Consider the following 18,919-nt stretch of genomic DNA (forward strand, 5'->3'; position numbering starts at 1 on the left):
TAAGTGCTCAGTAAATACTTGTTGAATGGAAATTAATTGAAAAAGGTATGTGTAGAGAGCACCGGCAAGGTGCATGGGCATTTCTTTAATTATTGTCAGCCGAATCCAATGGCCATTGGTAAAACCACCATATGGAAACACGCTTTGCCAAATGGCAGCAGTGTTGTCAGCTTGACCTTCAGCCCAGGTGCCAGGGGATAGGTTTTGTTCTTTAAATCCAGCCAAGCACCAGGAATAAATATGACCCAGGCTCACCCAAGAACACACATAACCTCCTTTGTCTTGACTTTTAGTAAAACTTCCTGTTGTTTTTGTTTGTTTGTTTGTTTTGTTTTTCTGTATAAATATACACACTGTATTGGCTTGGGGTCACTGTTCTTTTCCCTGTCCATGTCAGAGGACAGTGGTCCCACCAGGCCCCAGCTTTTTCCTTCCACCTCTGTGTCTGTCACTTTCATTTTCTTAATCCCCAGCAGCCCCAACTCAGGAACTGAATTGCTCTCTAACCGTGCTGGATGCAGAAAAGAGAGAAATATTTACAGGTATGACCGCCACACCTTGCACATCTGCCACAGTAATGATTTGGAGGTGGGGAAGAGAAGATTCCTTAAGAAGCATGGAGGGGCTTAATTGTTCTTTATTAAAAGAGAGAGAAAGGAGAGAGAAGAGAGAAAAGAGGAGAGAGGAGGGAGAAGAGAGGAGAAGAGAGAGAGAGAGAGAGAGAGAGAGAGAGAGAGAGAGAGAGAGAGAAAGAGAGAGAGAGAGAGAGCACAATAGCTTGAGGTGAAAACACCATAATATAGTCTCCTCAATGCTAGAATAAATGCAGGTTTTATAACATCAGAAAACATCAGTGAATCTGCAATCATTGACTAAATAATACATATGTAGGCTAATGAAAAGAAATCTACATCATTTATCATAATGATAGTGTTTTACTGTTATAAGTACTTAAAACCAAAGAATCCAGTATAAGAAAAAAGATTAAATATATGCATATTTCTGGGACTTTATATTTTATGTGTTAAACTTATTTAAAGTTTTCAAATGACTAGACTACTTATTCTCGTACTAGTATATTGTTACAAAATATTTTAAGTTGCTCTAATTATTTGGAATAGAATAATTGATATCACTGAAACAAAAATGTTGTTTTATATGTGGGTCACTTTCTCTGAAATAAAAGTTCATTCCTTCTTTTGAAAAAATGGTTTTCCAAAGGGAAGTTCAAGATTTTAAAGTTACTACAAAAGTCCTATTTCTGAGGACACAAAAACATGCATTTACTTCATCAACAGACATAAAAGGATTTCTTACATATACAACATTAATAAGGTTTTTTTGAAAGTAATGGGCCTGTGAAAAAAATTAAAAACTAAAATGTCTACATTTCAACTTTTCTGTAATTTATGGAAGGTATTAAGCATGTTTTTACTGTCTGCCTCTTTAAATTTAATCTATTTTTATGAAACATTCTTAAATAACAGGGGGACATGGGACGATGATTAAAATATGTACTTTGGATACATTTTATAGACAAAAAATGTGATCAAGGCAATTATAAGCAGAAAATAAAGCAAACAGAACTGAGTATCACAATTGCACACAGAAGAAAGCTTAATTAAAGAGTCAGAAGGCTGGATATATTAAAACACAAAATACAGTCTACTAGTTCGCATGCTTAGATGATTTCAACTTAGCTCTTAGATGCAACTTCATAAAAGTCTAATGTAAATAAAATGTGTGTTAAGCTCTTTCCCCTAAGACAAAACTATTCAAGACTCTTAAAGTCTCTTAGTCACCAAAGAAGAAGGAAAAGAGAAATGATTAATTTTTAAAATTACCCAGCAATTCCATTGCATCATCTTCATTATCAATATCTTCTTCTGTTACCGGTGGGGTAGGGCTGTGAACAGACTCAAAAGAATCCTGGGAGAGCATTGCCGCCAGCAGTTTCTTGTGTTGCTGCTGCTGTTGCTTTAGTCCCTTCGTCTTGGGTTCCACCTTTAAGCTGAAGAAACATGTAAGCGTTAACTTTCAACGACGATGACATGATGCACTAGCTGTGGTGAGTGGAGAAAATCGACAATCACATTTCATTCCATGATCTTGCCATGCAAATGTATGGACATTTCATTAAAATGTTCCCCAAGGATAAGAAAAACACAGAGCCTGTCTTCTTTCTTAGACATCCTTTGGTACCTCATTTCTCACGTTTTCATTTTCATAAGAATCAAGCTCACATTTTTTTTTTTTTTTTTTTGGCGGATTGTGCCTTTGGTGTTATTTCTGAAAATTCACTGCCACACCTGAGATCATATAGGTTATCTCCTGTTATCTTATAGAAGTTTTATAGTTTTACATTTATGTCTATGATCCATTTAGAATTAAATTTTGTGAGGCCTCTGTCTAGACTTGTTTCTTTTTCTCTTTTTCTTTTTCTTTCTTTTTTTTTTTTTTTTCATGTGGATGTGCAGTTGTTCCACAACCATTTGTAGAAAAGGCTATCTCTGCTCCATTGGTATTGCTCTTTGTTAAAGATTAGTTTACTATATTTCTGAGCTATCAGGCCTCTCTTTTTTGTCCTATTCTCTAATCTTTTGCCAATATACACTTTCTTGATTATTGTAGATTTATTGTAAGTTTTAGAGTAAGATAATACCAGTTCTCCGATTTTGTTCTTCTCTTTCAATAATTTGTTCACCAACTGGGTCTTTTGCCGCTCTATACAAACTTTGGAATCAGTTAGTTGATATCCACAAAATAACCTGTTGAAATTTTCATTGCGTCTATACATAAATTTTAGTGTATTTTCTCTCTGGTGTTCATTTTGAATAAATTCTATAGATCTGTCCTCACTTTAAAAAATTCTATACTCTGTCATTTCCAATCTGGGTCCATTTAACAAATTTTTATATTTTGTTTCAGTTACATACATTTCACTTGTTCTTTATCAGTATTTATAGTTGTTGATATTTTTTATGTACTCATTTTTTTCAAGGGAACTTGTAATCCCTTGTTGAAGTACTTTTATGATTTTTAAAAAAGCAGGATTAATTAGATTTCACGGGAAGAATTCAAAATAAAGTTCAACGTTGTAAACTAGGATGGCTGAGGGTTTCAGTGACCCTGACATGATCAGAGCTAATTGTTGGTGTTGCATGTTCACTGAATAAAGTCAATCATATGTTGAAATCTAATGTCTGATGTGAGAATGATGTCACTTTATCTTCTGACTCTATTTTAGGAAACGCGTGCATTTAAATTCTTTGCCTGGCAATTCCATCATCTGATTCATCTTAATGTTGGCATTAGTTGACTATCTTTTCTCATGTAAGGTGTGATTTTCCTGGTTCTTGGAATAACGTGATTTTCACAATTTGACTATTATTTTAAGAGTGTCTGAGGCCTATTCACATCTTTTATTTTGAAGGCAGCCACCTGGCTTACTTTTGTTAAATTGTGGTTCCAATGACAGTTTTGGAGCTCCCGAAGTGCTGCTTGGCCTGTCTGGTGTTGCTGTGGCTCCCAACGTACCTGCTGGTGTTGCCTGAGGGGGCAAAAGGAGCATCTCCAGGTTGTGCATCTGGTGACATTAGGTAGATAAAGAGAATGTCTGGCTGGGGGACATAAAGGATTCCTGTGTCAAGCTTTGCTGTGGAGGGATCCCTCTTACTTGTGTCTTTTTGTCAAGTAAAAGGCACTTAGCTGCCCACTGTCTTCAGTGGGGAACAGGAGTCTCAAGTCTGGCAGGAAAGGACAGTATGGCCTCTGACCCTTTCTTGTGAGGGGACTCTCAGTCAATTCCCTGGCCAGTGCAACCAGGCTCTGCCAGTGAGGCTGGCAGGACTCCTGTTTGATTAGGAGGAGAAATGAACTTATCGGGACCACCCCAGCCCCTTGCTCGTTTGGGGTTAATACCAGGCCTCGTTTGCCTTATGCTGTTGGTGGGGGATCATCTGTTGCTAGCCACTGTTGTTTCTCCAGTAGTCATATCCCTAGTCATTCCACCTTCCTCTTTACATTTCTCACAGCATAACATTACTTTGGCTGCCTCTTGCATTGTTTCCAAGATTTACAGTTGTACTTAAGAGGGAGGAGCTGAGAGTCTGTGCCATCTTTTCCAAAGCAGAGGTGGTAGATGACTTGTTAATTACAAAGAGCAAATGATATCTTTACAATGAAGAAACCTAGTGGCTATGGCCTTAACCTTGCAAGTAAACAAACTCAGTTTCAACAATAATGGGGCAAACTGACATTATGAATCTCTAGATATTGGAAAAAGAAGAAGTACTCAGTACTACTACCTAGGTAGAATTGTTGCCAAAAATATTTAAGTTGAGTTTAATGATCAGGAAACAATGAGACGTGTCCAGATTTGGAAACAATTCCCTGTTATCTACAAGGATATCAATGTTATAAAATAAAACAAAGGTTGGAGACCGTTCTAGATTATAGAGACTAAAGAGACTTGAAAACTTAACTCCACACATGATCCTTTATTAGATGGTGGATAAAAAAGAAGCAAACAAATACCAAAACACAATGATCTATAAAAGACTTCACTGGAAATATGAGAGAAAGTTGAATATAGACTCCATGTTAGATAATTTATGGTACCATTGTTAAAAGTTTTGATATGTTAATGATATTTTAGTTGTTTATGAGGATATCCTTATTCTCAGGAAATTAATGTTAAAGAATTAAGGAATTAACACATTATAATATCTATAACTTATTTTCAGGTGGTTCAGTATAAAAAAATAAATAGGCTAAAACCAGTTTGGCTCAGTGGATAGAGTGTCAGCCTGCGTACTGAAAGGTCCCGGGTTCGATTCTGGTCAAGGGCATGTACCTTGGTTGGGGGCACATCCCCAGTAGGGGGTGTGCAAGAAGCAGCTGATCAATGATTCTCTCTCATTGATGTTTCTAACTCTCTATCTCTCTCCCTTTCTGTAAAAAAAAAAAAAATCAATAAAATATATATTTAAAAATTAAAAATATTTTTAAAATAAATAGAACAAATAATAACTTTGGGTAACACAACAGCAAAATGTTAATTGGTGAATATATGTAGAGGGTGTGTAAATATTGATATTACTGTTCTTAAATTTTTTGCAGTTTGATACTTTTCAAAGTGAAAAGTTGAGGGTAAAAATAAAAGAAATTATAATGAAGGCATACTCTTGTCAACAATAGTTATTTCTACTTTAACTTTCATCCTAACTTAGATTCCTCACTTAAACAGGAACTATTGTTGTGAAGAAAAAAAAATACCTTTTAAAATATGATTCTATTTTAGTAACTATCAGTATAATTCAAATTCAATTAATGAGACTCATTTTTATATTTTAATAGTAGATATTAAACATAAAATATTCATTTGAAAATTGATGGAGGTTTATTTACCCCAACTTCTTGTCATGGCACCAGTCTCTGAATAATTTCATCATGTGTCTTTTAAACTGAGAAATAATGTAAAAATTTTCCTTGACCAACTGTATTCATTGAGAAGGCCTTTTGAATGAGAAAGGCCTGTGGATTGTAAAAGTGAAAACTGCACCATGAGAGAGAAATTGGAAGGAAAGCAGGATCTTAATGCTAACAGGCGGTGGAGAGACGGAGAGAGATGGGTTTGGGGTATTTCTAAGAGCACTTAGGGTTCTGGGCCCCTTCTTACCCAAACATTGAACCAAAATTTTAATAATATTGTGATTCTTAGAACTTTCCCCTGAAGAAAAGCTGCATTGCAAAGTATTAAGGACACAGGATTTGAAAGCAAGACAGCCTAGCTCTGCTATTCATAGCTATCCACTCTGGGACTTAGTTTCCTTATTCCTAAAATGGGAATAACGATAATGTCTTCATGAGGAAGCACACAGAACAGGCTCTAAAGTGGTGATCAACATCATTATACGTTCAAAGAACACAATGGGCAGCTTTCTAAATATTTACATGTTTCTTCTTGAGCATTAATATCTCGCATAGAAAGTACAGCACAGGGAATATAGTCAATAATATTGGAATAACTCTGTGGGTACTGCAAATATCAGGGGAATCACTTTATCTAACCACTATGTTGTACACCCGAAATTAATACAAAATAGTATTGAATGTAAACTTTAATTGAAAAATAAAATTTAAATTAGAAAAAAAAAAAAAAAAAACAACGGGAAAAGGAACCACAGGAGGCCTTAGGCCATATGAAAAAGAATAGCAGTTAATATTTCAGTGTGGTGTTAATATACTCTAGGAATCTATTTTGCTTTGCTTTAAGAGAGTAGCTTCTACACCAAGGTCAGATGGAAAGGGACAATTTAAAGTGGCTTTGAGGTCCTTTCCCCGGTGTGCCTACCTCTCCAGGTGGAGACTTCCTCTTCCATCTGGTCAGTCTTCTTCCTGGTCCCACTCTTTCTTAAGCCACCTTAATTAGACTTTTATTATATAGGACATATTTCTAAGTCGTAAAATTTTTACCCATTTTATGGCCTATTTACCATCCCATAACAATGCTCACTTAGCAAATAAAGCCAATTCACCAGTTCTATATTGTTTATTGATATTATTCTTGTTTTAATAAGGTGGCTCCACCTAGAGGAGATTCATTAGGTTTTCAAGCCTTGATGAGCCTATTACCCAGCTTTCACAAAGTCTCATTAAGATGGCTTAAGATAGAATTATATAGTTTTATTAAACTCAATTTTTGTTTATATGATTGTGGGATTATTTTTAATAACTCTAAGAGTGCAATGAACATATATATTTTCCCCTTAAATGCTAGACAAGCCATAACAACTAATGCCAATTGGTTGCATCTGACAATTGTGGAAAACTTTAATCATTCCCCAACATCTTCCCTTTTCTCTTTTGTGATCCCTCTTTCTGTTATAGCTCAGATGCTTTAATTTATTTCTTTAATTGTCTTAATTAAGAAACACTTTGATATCTATGAAAGATTTGGCATAAAAATGCAGGAAAATGTCCATGTGCACATACACACAATGTTTTGCATGTAATTTCAAGAGATTCAAAGATCTCTTGAGTCCATCCAGTGACCAGATGGGGTTCATGGATTCTGTATTAGTAGCTTCTGACTTATTTTTTTTAAAAAATATATATTTTATTGATATTTTTACGGAGAGGAGGAAGGGAGAGGGATAGAGAGCTAGAAACGTCAATGAGAGAGAAACATCAACCAGCTGCCTCCTGCACACCCCTCACCGGGGATGTGCCCGCAACCAATGTACATGCCCTTGACCGGAATTGAACCTGGGACCTTTCAGTCCGCAGACCGACGCTCTACCACTGAGCCAAACCGGCTTCGGCTTCTGTCTTATTTTAATAGTTTCTCTATATCTCCTTCCTAACTGCCTTTGTTTGAACCAGCACCTAACCCTTCAAGAAACAGTAATGCTTATTAAATTTGTTGACTCTTTTCACACAATGTTGTATTGCAGAACCTAAAGGACAAGTTCATATAAGGTATACCATTTAAACACACACACACACACACACACACACACACAAAAAAAAAAAAAAAAAAAAAAAAAAAAAAAAAACTTCCAGGAGGAAATTATGGGTAAGTCTCTACCCATAAGACCCTTAAGATTCACTATGCTTTTATTTAATCCTCTCTCATCTAATAATGAAAGTCCAGCCTATTGTGTATTATTCTGAATGAAAGGGATAGTTGGGTATGTGCCAAAGATGGAGTGTAGTCATAACAGACATTCAAATAAGATTTGAGCATTAAACAACAGGAAAGACCAAGGTAGGAAAGGTAGAAAAAAATTAAGAGGACAATAAACATTTTTCCTTATAAATAAGCTTCATTTAGCACAAGTCTACTGGATGCCATCTATGTGCTTTCTTCACTCATACGACTGATGTCTATTGACAACAACAGCATGTAGGCCCCATTAGCAGAAAGAAAAACAGAAAGAATCATCTTTGAAAATTAAGTCTTTTCTTTCCGGATCCATGTAGTCTGTGAATGTTCATGATTGCTAAGTTATAGTACAATTTCATAACTATTTAAAGACAAAAGCTAACACTAAAGCTGTAAACTGTAGAGTCATTTAAAAATTTCTTCTCAGCCCCTTCTTATTCATCCAAATTAAATCTAATGCTATATGAGTGCCTGGTATAAATTCAGAAATCAAGATCGGAAAGATATAGTTTCCCATTCACAGTTTATTGTTGTTTAAATCCAGTTCAGTATGCATGCATTATTTCAGCTCTATTGGGGCATCTGGGCAGGACTTGATCACTTTCTTCATTTCATAGGTAATACCTCAACTCATAATTCAAAGCTAGAGAAAAATAAAAGTGAAAACATTTTTGCACAAATATTTGAGAGAGATATTTATGGATTAAGTTTTTATGGGTAAGGGATTGAACTAGAATTGCAGGAAAGATTCCCTTTAATGGTATTCAAGAGAAAATAAGAGCTCACGTAAGCTAGGGAAAAAATAGAAACACTAATATTTGCAGTAAATAGCTCCAATCATTATTATGACTAAATGAAAGCAAAATGAAAATTGACATTCCTCTATTTTATATTTAAGAACTAAAGATCTAGCAATGAATAAAGATAAAGCCATATCAGGTTTTATAAGTCTGGTATTAAAAGTGAAATTACTCTCATTGACAGGTGAAATTGATCTGGCATTTTACAAAAGAAGGTAAATGGATTTTTAAAAATGATTTTATTCTCCTTATATAGGAAACTCAAAACTACTTAAATATTTTAAAAAAGTCATTTCTCATGGAAATGGAATCATTTTTTTCTATATGCCTAAAACACATTAATGAGTATTCTGAATTTCCTTCCCTCCAGCCAAGTGATAAGTCAAAGTGAAAAAAGCCTGAAAGCTATTATATTGTAGAAAATATAATTTTATCTTTGAGAAAGAATAGTTATTGCTTGCTGCTAAATTTAACATAGGATATACAAAGTTACTGTGGCAATGCTATGCATAGGAAAAATTTTTCTATGGTGCTCAGCTAGTAACACTCATGGACAGTTTTAGCTCCAGCCACATTTCAGTTCACGGGTATTTATGTCAATTTTCTCAACCTTGTGTTTGCCATGCTTCATAATGCTTTTATCACTCCAACTCTCTTATAGAAGTTTTCATTTTTGTTTTGCGTTTTACTCATTGTGATTGCTATTTAAATATACTTTTTCTAGTAAATATCATTTATACATTTCCCTTCTACCAGCATATAGAAAGGTAAGGCAAATCTCTCATCACCCATTCTGAGCATCATAGGTCTAAGTAAAATGAAATATGCACTTACAAACTTACAAATCATAAATGTATATGCAGTCATAGTTATCAACTCTAAACTTAAATGGTTTTAACCAAGGGTTTTTTTTTCCTCTTTATATTCCACATTAACACTGCCTTATATTGTCTATTTATACATTTAATAGTTTTCTTAGCCTTGATTATATGTCTCTTGTACATCAGAAGTTCTCCCTTTTGGATTCCTTTTTTAAGTTAAATATATTGGTTAATACCACTATGTGAGTTTCAGGTATACAATTCCACAATACATCATCAGTATATGGCATTGTATGCTCACCTCCCAAAGTCTTATCTCCTTTGCCATCATATATTTGCCCGCCTTTTCCCTTTTCATCCTCTCCTGACCCCCTTTCTCCTCGGTAACCACCACACTGTTGTCTGTGTCTATTTCTGTTTTTTATCCCTTCATCTTAGAAATGCTTTTATGAACTTGACCACAAAGAAAGGAAAGAAAAAATAAAAATAAACAAATGGGACTAACTACATCAAACTAAAAAGCTTTTGCACAGCCAAAGAAGCCATCAGCAAAACAAAAAGGCAACCAATTGAAAGGAAGGAGATATTTGCAAACTTACCTCCAATTAGGTTCTCCAAAAAGAACTCATACAACTCAACAACAAAACAAACGATCCAATTATAAGAGGGAAAGAAGACATGAATCAGCACTTTTCCAAAGAAGACATACAAATATATGAAAAGATGCTCAACTTCACTAGTTATATGGAAAATGCATGTCAAAACCACAATGAGATACCAATTAAACCTGTTATAATGGACACTGTGATTAAATAAAGAAATAACAAGTGTTGGAAAAGATATGGAGAAGAAAAAGCCCTCACACACTGTGAGTAGGGATGTAAATTGGTACAGCCACAAACAGTATGGAGGTTCATTCAACAATTAAGAACAGAGCTACCATATAATCCAGCAATCCCTCTTCTGGGTCTCTACCCCAAAATTTTGAAAACACTTATTCATAAGGATATATGTTCTTTCAACTCTTTAACAGTCAGCCATTCCCTACTCAATATTATAAAACATCTCAACTACAGATTTTATCCTTGAAATTATTTCTCTACTGGGTATTAGATGGTAATTTCTTTAGATGTAAAGGGAAAAAAAAATCAAAACCAAAATCTAAAAGCAATTCTAGTAGCACTCTAATTTTAAAACAGAGAAATTAATTTTTATCTTGTGTGGAGTCCAACATAATTTTCTATATAAAATTGCTAAGACTTATTTCAACAAAGTCATGCACTTGGATTTATTTTCCCTTTTCACCTTGTAATAATTAATAATTTTCAGAATTGTAGACACCATCTCATCTTACCTTCCAGTGGGGCTAGAGCTGCTATCTTCGCTTTCCCATGGTTCATTTTTACTTCTTGGAATTGGGGGCTGTAGCATTTCGGCTGCTAATGGATCAGCATCATTCTCTTCTCGACCAACCCATTCTCCAATCACACGGGGTCTTAGAAGAGTAGAAGTAAATGCCACTGTTTCCTGAAGAGGAAAAAAGAACAGGTGCTGCCTTAGCTTATTTACTCTTTTCAACGGACAAGGAAATAATTTTATCTAGAGTTTCAACTGCTTCCTCAAATCAAAATGTCCTTTTTCCTTTCTGAATTAACTTAAAACTTCAGTTCTTTCCATCTCTACTAGATGACTTACTCTATGTGATTTGTGCTCATTCCAGAAGGTCACAGAGAACTTCAAGAAGGAATGCAATTCTATGATAGCCAGGAACACTCATGTAGAACTTCTAAACTATAAAACTATAAGATAATAAATTATCTTGTTTTACTTTTACAGCAGCATAGAAAACCAATACAGTGACTAAGCAGAAAGAAATTTCTAGAATTCACACAGGTTTTTTTTTTTTTTAAAGGCTTTAAAATAGTATCAGTCTTGTTTTATTTTAACTTTCCGTTTTAAATACAATTAATAACTCTTATCTTTTATAGAATTCATAAACTACTTTTAAAGATCATAGAATAAATAATTTCAATGAAATTATGACCTAATTAGAGTGACAGTAACAGACTAGTATTTTATAAAGGTTACGAAAAATATATCTTTAGTGAACCCCAAAATATTAATGGAACATTAAAAAGAAGAACATGTATTTATTTTTATTATAGTAAAGACAAGGTGTCATCTCAACACAAATTGTAAACCTTTCTGTTTGACTGATTTTTAAAAATTCATCTTTATTGTTGAAAGAATTATAGATGCCCCCTTTTTCTGTTTGATTGGTTTTTTAGTACCTGCCTGAGATACACTTTTTCTTACTGAGCAAAATACAAACTGAGTTTTGTGGTCACCAGAGGGCACCATGGGGCAGGCTGTTCTCTCCTCCAAGATCAGTTCCAGGAAGGCAAAGAACGTAGACTGGTTTTTTGTTTGTTTTTTTTGCATTATCTGACACTCCTGAAAATCAGGTGTGAGTGGGAACAATTCCTTATATGAACTGTATAAGGAATTGTTCCTAAATGTATAACTCTGAATCAAAACTTTATGAGCAACTACTCATATAAACAATATTTAACAGACAACTCAAACAATACAAAAGCAAACTCTTTTGTTGTTGCTGTTGCTAATACTCTCCTGAGGATATATTTCCCGCATGAGGCCTAAGAGGGCCGGGAATCCAGCTGGCAACCCAGGTACATGCCCTTGACTGGAATCAAACCCAGGACTCTTCAGTCCACGGGCCGATGCTCTATCCACTGAGCAAACTGACGAGAGCTAGGAAAGAGAACTATTGATGGTATCCCAACCTGTCAAATTTGCTCTCTCCCCAGTTTTTCTAATTTTGGTAAGTGGCACCACAGTTCATTTAATTTCTCATCCTCCAAACGTAAGAATCATTACCTGATCTTTTCTACTACTCATCAGATCCAATCCATAGCAAGCTCCAGTGATACTACTGCTAAAATATATTCCTAATCATATCGCTTCTCACAACTATAGTGCAAGGCATCATCATATTCTCCTGGCATCTTAAAATGATTTTAAAAATATACTTAGTAAGCCCTAGCTGGTTTGGCTCAGTGGAGAGAGTGTTGGCCTGCAGACTGAAAGGTCTCTGGTTTGATTCCAGTCAAGGGCACATGCCTGGGTTGCAGGATCAATCACCAGTAGGGGTTGTGTAGGAGACAGCTGATCAATGACTCTCTCATCATTGATGTTTCTACCTCTCCCTCTTCTTTCATCTCTATAATTAATAAAAATATATATTTTAAAATAATTAGTCAGGTTTACAAAGAGCAGCTATAGAAAAGAACAAGTTTCTTCCATATCTTCATCATCATCATCAATGCAAGAAGAATCCAACTTTTTTATATATTATTAGTTTTCATTTTTAATATAGTTGTTATTGATTACAGTAGTTCCATTTTCTCTAGCCAAATTTGAAAATCCTTAACTCAAAAGAATAGGAGACATTACATATTTCGTATAACTTTCATTTAAAAATCTAAGCATATAACTTTGAAAAAACATTTTTTTTAAATATTAGCACCATACTTTATATTTGAACATTTAATAATGTTCAGTGGATTAAAACCTAAATTTCGTATGTTCTTTTCATTAGATGTATAGTTCAACTTACCTTATCGAGTTCATCTGAAATTGCAATACCTGGGATTCAAAAGAGATTTATAAAAAATGTTTTAGAAGCAATCTTTAATAACCTAATGTTAAAGTTCTACTTATAAAACTAGTGTATTTTCCATTATATTCTTTCTTTTTATTAGTGCTTCAAAATAGTGTGATACATCCTTTCTACTCATGAAAACAAATTAGGAATTCAAGTCAACTATGACAGCATGAATGCTGAAACAATGCAAATGATGCAACAAAAACAAGACAAGTACCACACCGGTTTTTAGATGCAGAGTTAATGTGCATATAATTGTGGGGATGTAGTCTTTATGTTATAATGATAATCAAATATAACTTAGCTCATTACAATTCTGTTCCTGCTTATAAACTGATTTAGACTCCTAAAGTGATAAAATATTAAGGCAGAATGGTGGTTGGAGATCATTATTTTAATTCCCCTCCCTTTTTTTTTTTTTTTACCGATGAGGACACAGACTAAAGAGTTCCAGGAATTTGTCCCAATCTCTTAGATTGACAGCTTCTTAAGACAATGGATAAATTATTCTTCCTCACAATTACCCTTCTTACCATTCACAGATTCCTCACTGTACATCTTATATCTATCTTTACCATTCCTCCAAAATTGTTTTAAATCAGCAACATAAAGAGCTTAGTCCTTAATTTATTTGTCATCAATGTCCTGTCATTAAATGCTATTAACTCCCTCTCTTTTCTATTCTCCTGCTCTGTCTCCCTCACAGGAATCCTGTTCATTGGAGTCCTTTCCTGAAATGCCGTGGGTTCTTTGCTGAGCTGTCTTTCTTTTCAGTTGATATACTTCCCTGGGTTATCTAACCTATACCACTGTCACTATTATTTCACTATATGGTGATGACAAAGAAATCTTTATCTACAGCACAGACTTTCTTCCTGAGCTAGTTGTTGATTTCCTAAGTGCATTTCAGTCTCAAAGTGTCAGGCTAATGACACCACCTTCTTTGCATATCACTTCCCCCTTTTTGAGAATGGTGCTGTGCCTAGAGCTGAACCTAGGCCCTGGGGCCAGGCATTGGAGCTGGTGTGGCCATGTGCGGGGTACTTTACCCATTCCTAGAGCCTCTCCACTCCAATAACCTAATATATATCCATTATACTCAAAGAAAAAAAATATTGCCCTACTATAACTCAGGAAGCGGCACCATTCTTCCCCTTGTAGATAAAACTAGAAAGAAAGGTGAATCTGAGACTCATTCATCATAGCAATATTCCATATAATTCTTTTTTTTTTTTTTTTTTTTTTTTTTAGTTATTGGTAACTAGGACTTGTATGTGTTACTGCACCAAAAGAATGTCTAGCTACAGCTTTGGGAATTTGGGGTGACTTAAGTTTAACAAGTATTTAAGGATGTGCTGTATTAATTAGCTCCTTCAAACAATTCAAGAAAAGCTTCAGGAAGGAGCAGCATTCCTGCTGGCCATCTGCATTGTGTGTGAGTGTGTGTGTGTGTGGTGGAGGACTCTGAGACATAATGGATTCGCAGTGGGGAGGATATGTAAGACCAATAAGCGATCCCAAAGCTTTCCGAACAATTATAAATATTTACAAAGGCCTAACATAAGTAACCATTTGTGAATATTAGGTTTTAAAAATATACATAATATTTTAAGTGGTCACTTGGAATAACTCAGATTTTAAGATAATGTATAGAACACCAAATGGTATATGTCACAGTCTACAATATATTTAAAATAATTATTCCAGTTTATAAAAACTAATATTTTAAGTTCTTATATTTACATTCAATACAACAAAATGGTCCTTTCTAATATGAATTCAGTATTAAAACTGAATATATTGTACATTATATTTTTGTCAAAAGACCTTTGAATAGCCAAAATCTACGTGTGGCATAGAACTTGCCCATCACTTATGACCTAGTTCCTTGGATCCTATCCACTGTCCATCACTCTCAACTTTAGTCACTATCAGACACAGTTTTGCAGAGCCAAGAAATGTTACCAATGAAAAATGGAGATGAAGGGAATGGTTGCTATGAAGGTATGTTAACATCCTAAGAAGTAGTTGGTCCCACAATAATATTCAAACTAGATAAACTGAAAACTTGCCTTGGGGGAAAAAATTATGCTTCTAATCATTCCAAGTGTTTGGTCGAACATATTTTATTGAGTTACCTATTATTATATTTTTTAACATTTATATATTTTTATTATTTTGCCTAACAAATTATCTAAATAAGTCTCTATTCTATTGCATACAGTTCTTTCTGCTCCCGCTTGACAATGTCAGTTACCGAGGTTATTTTTCATTGTTTTGTAGTTTCACTTTTAGTCAAAGCTTAAACTAACTAAAAACAGTTGAAAGAATTTTAAAGAAATGCTTCTTTAAAGCATAAAGCTCCAATGGGAACCATTTAGAATGGGTAGCCAGGATATGTCTCCTGGTGCCTAGCACAACATTCACAGCTATTTATTCTTACAAGTTATCATATTTTAAGATAATATTGTTAAAGTATGTAGGAAGGCAGGAGCAGCAGTGAACTGAAAATATCCAAAAGAAAATTTAGTGAGTGTGTTGCTATAATATTCTGCGAGGGAAAAAGGCCCACTGCACCACTGGCTCACTCCAGAAGCTATCCCCCGAGTGAGAAAGTATTGTATTGTATGAAGTCACATGATTTAGGCCATGAAACTCCTCTAACATAAGGTTATGGCAACCTAGCCAGACTCAGCTCAGTAAAGGCAGGAATTGCACCTGTTTTTCCTGATCTGGAGCAGGAACGAAATGGATCATGTTAAATGATCTGGGCATTTTCACTGTGATGTGAACTAGGGACTAGAGAAGAGAATCAGACCCAAAACGTATTTTAGAGGGGAAATGAGCAAGATTTGGTAAGAATTAATTTTTGAATAGGTAAGGGGGAGAGAGAAGAATGTAGAGGGGCTCCCATTTAGGTAAATTGGTAAGCAACGGTGCTACCATCTGAGACAGAGCACACAGAAGGATGGTCATATTCGAAGAGGAAGGTAGAATCTACTCTGATATATTGAATTTAGCATGGCAGTGAGCTATCCAAGTAAAGATATGTTTTAGGCATTTTGTTTCAAAAGCATATACAGACTAATGTTGCCAATAGGTTATGCAACTTTAAGTAAAACAACATACAATAAAACCAATTTACCATAGGCTAATTGATATAAACCAACATTTCTATAGCATCTCCTCAGAATTTGCACATATTAATATAAGCCTTTGACATATTAATATGATAAGGTTCTTTTTACGAATATAGTATAGCAATCAACTGCAAACTCACTTTTATCATTATTTAATCCAAAAGTAAATCATAGCTGGCAGAACAAAACCTCTAAGCTAAGCCCTTGGATTATAAACCATTGCTTTTACACAAAGTACATTACACGGCACTACACTAGGCTCTGAAAGGATTCTAAGAAGAATCTGGCCCAGTTACCTTCCTTAAATGTAGATGCATTAAAAACTCATGAAAGCAATAGGAATAAGTGTTAAGATGACACAAAACAAAAAGGTTCAAAAGAGAAGAATGAATAAGATACCACTAGGTGTACACATGACCTTGGTAACACAGAGATGATAGAGAGAGGTGGTGAAATAACCATGAGAGGTCTATAGCTCCTCCTACTCTGTATAACCAGTCTGCCCATGAGTCTGTGTAATGTGCAAGATCAATCTCACTTCCAATCCAGGTCCTTAGAACTCCTCAATCTCTCACGGAATTTTAATGAGGATGTTGGAAATGGGTGACCAGCAATATTAATGAATGCTTCTACTTTGATACTGGTTAGGAATTTCAATTAGGGTTAAATAACTGAACTTACTTCGAGAGAGCTTCTCAAGGGCCTTTCCCAGCTTCTTGCTCTCTTGAAGGATGTGGTTCAATTCATCAAAATCACGGCTTTCTGGTTTAGTTCGCCAGTTCCACTTAGGATGATCTACTGACCTTGACACTATGTTTAAAAAAAATGATTACTTCATAAGCATGCTGCATGGTAATAAAAATTTACTCTTCGTCATTATGCGAAAGACTGTATAAGATTATATTCAGAATAAAAATTTTTGTCTTGGAAATGGTTTTCTTGTGAGCAAGCAGTGGGAAGTTATAAAGCTGGGTTAAATGAACAAGTAAAGGGAAGTGTGATGCCTTTTCTAGAAAAAAAGAAAAAATCAGGTACTGATTTAAAACTAAAGATTTCTAGAATTTAAAGAAAACATAAAAATAAAATAGATTTATGTTTTAGCAGCTTAAAAACTTCTTTGTCATCAGTCAGTAAATATTTCTAAGACATTCTTGCATTCTTCTAGTAAAACAGAGATGATGGTAATTACCTTCATTTCTTCTCAAATTCTGAATTCCCACTAAAATTGTTAGAGTAAAGAAATTTTTATTTTTATTTTTTGGACAAAGAATGAATTAAGCAAGGAGAGAAGCCACTATTAATATGATGGCAAGAAATAACATCATAGTTTATTGGAAGATGCAAAATGAATTGATGAGTAGTAAACAAATTTAGCAAGCTAGAGAATACCAAAACTTAGTTCCCCCAAAGTGATCATTTCAGGCCATTTAAGCATTAAAGTATCAAACAGGACCAATGACAAAGTAATAAGAATATAATAACTTTCTTCTTCAGACCAGAATAATTCATTGAATATCACTAAATTTTACAACAATAGAAATACAGAAAAGATCTTAAAAGCTTTCAGAAACTAAAGTAGCAAGTCATATTGTCATCAGACTTCTCAACAGCAACACTTCTCCTCAGAAGACTGGGGAGAAAGTCTTTCAAAATTTCAACTAAAGATTACTTCCAACTTAGAATTTTCTACCCAATTAAAGGATCAAGCAAGATACTTGTAAAGACTCAAAATTTATCTTACAAGCATCCCCCCCCCCTTTCCACCCCCAGAAAGCTCCTAGTGGAGATGGTCCACCAAAATACAAAGTGGAAAGACTTGGGACGCAGGCAATCAATGATTCTCCATAAGAAAAAGGAAAAAGAGATTCTCCAGGATGACAGTGAAGGACAATCCCAGGAGACAGCTGAAAAAGTGGCTAGAGATCCAGAAACCAAGACTGGAGCAAAAGGATAGACAGCTACAGGGGAAATGGATGTAACACTTTTCAAAATGAAATAAAATATAAAATAAGACCAAAATTAGGATCACTTGATGTATTTGATCATATTGAGAGTTTTTAATAGTTAAACATAGGATTTGGTGAAGTATTAGTGATGGATACATAGAAAACAAACAGAAAAAAGGTCAAATATTAACTAATAAATTCATAGTTGGCCATCTTCTGGCTGTACTGTGAAAAATGCAAATTAATGTAGTCTTACTAATACCAAAGCCGAGTATATTCAACCAACATTTGAAATATCTGCATGATGGTAGGGGGATGCTGAGATGGGGCCAAAGTATAAAGCACATAGTCTTAGAAGGAGGTCAAAAGATGATGCCTCAAGTGTAAAAAGTAAAAGAGAACATTAAGTACCTTCTATGTTTAGATATTTAGACCTGTGTAGCAAAAGCAACATCTACAAGAGTTAAAAGTGGTTCCACCTTAGAAGAATAGAGGAAGAAGAACAACACTTGCCTTGTAGTTCCTACTACTTTACTTTTTAAACCATACATTTGTTTTGATGAAAATAAATAAAATAAAATAAATTATATATTTATATGGTAAGGCTATAGGAAAGACAGGCTGTTGAAATATCTTTTCTGCTACCTATTTGAAAAGTAATCTAGAAATATAGATTATAATAAAAGTATAATGACCTTCTGGCCCAGCAATCTTATGTTTGGTTAATTATAATAAATAAAAAATGCCTATACTAATAAATTACAAGGTTGTTTATCAGGAAGTGAAAGGTACTAATTTATTTATTCAGGAGCTTGTGGTGGAAAAATTCTGAAAATCATTTAATGTCATTCAGGGGAA

At 34.5% G+C, this 18,919-nt stretch overlaps 1 protein-coding gene across 1 annotated transcript in view; it reads right to left on the minus strand.

Moving 5' to 3' along the window:
- The window catches only part of LOC311611852 (uncharacterized protein C8orf34), a gene marked incomplete at its 5' end in the record, with an annotated part of 230,278 nt that overhangs the window by 156,553 nt on the left and 54,806 nt on the right, over positions 1-18,919 (minus strand). Inside the window, 4 exons of the mRNA XM_084864358.1 lie at positions 1,845-2,011; positions 10,645-10,817; positions 12,928-12,956; positions 16,797-16,925. Of these exons, the coding sequence (XP_084720484.1) occupies positions 1,845-2,011; positions 10,645-10,817; positions 12,928-12,956; positions 16,797-16,925 (498 nt within the window). The remainder of the gene's footprint in view (positions 1-1,844; positions 2,012-10,644; positions 10,818-12,927; positions 12,957-16,796; positions 16,926-18,919) is intronic.

The sequence above is a fragment of the Pipistrellus hanaki genome, assembly GCF_964339955.1.
Source record: "Pipistrellus hanaki genome assembly, chromosome: 17".
Classification (NCBI taxonomy): domain Eukaryota; kingdom Metazoa; phylum Chordata; class Mammalia; order Chiroptera; family Vespertilionidae; genus Pipistrellus; species Pipistrellus hanaki.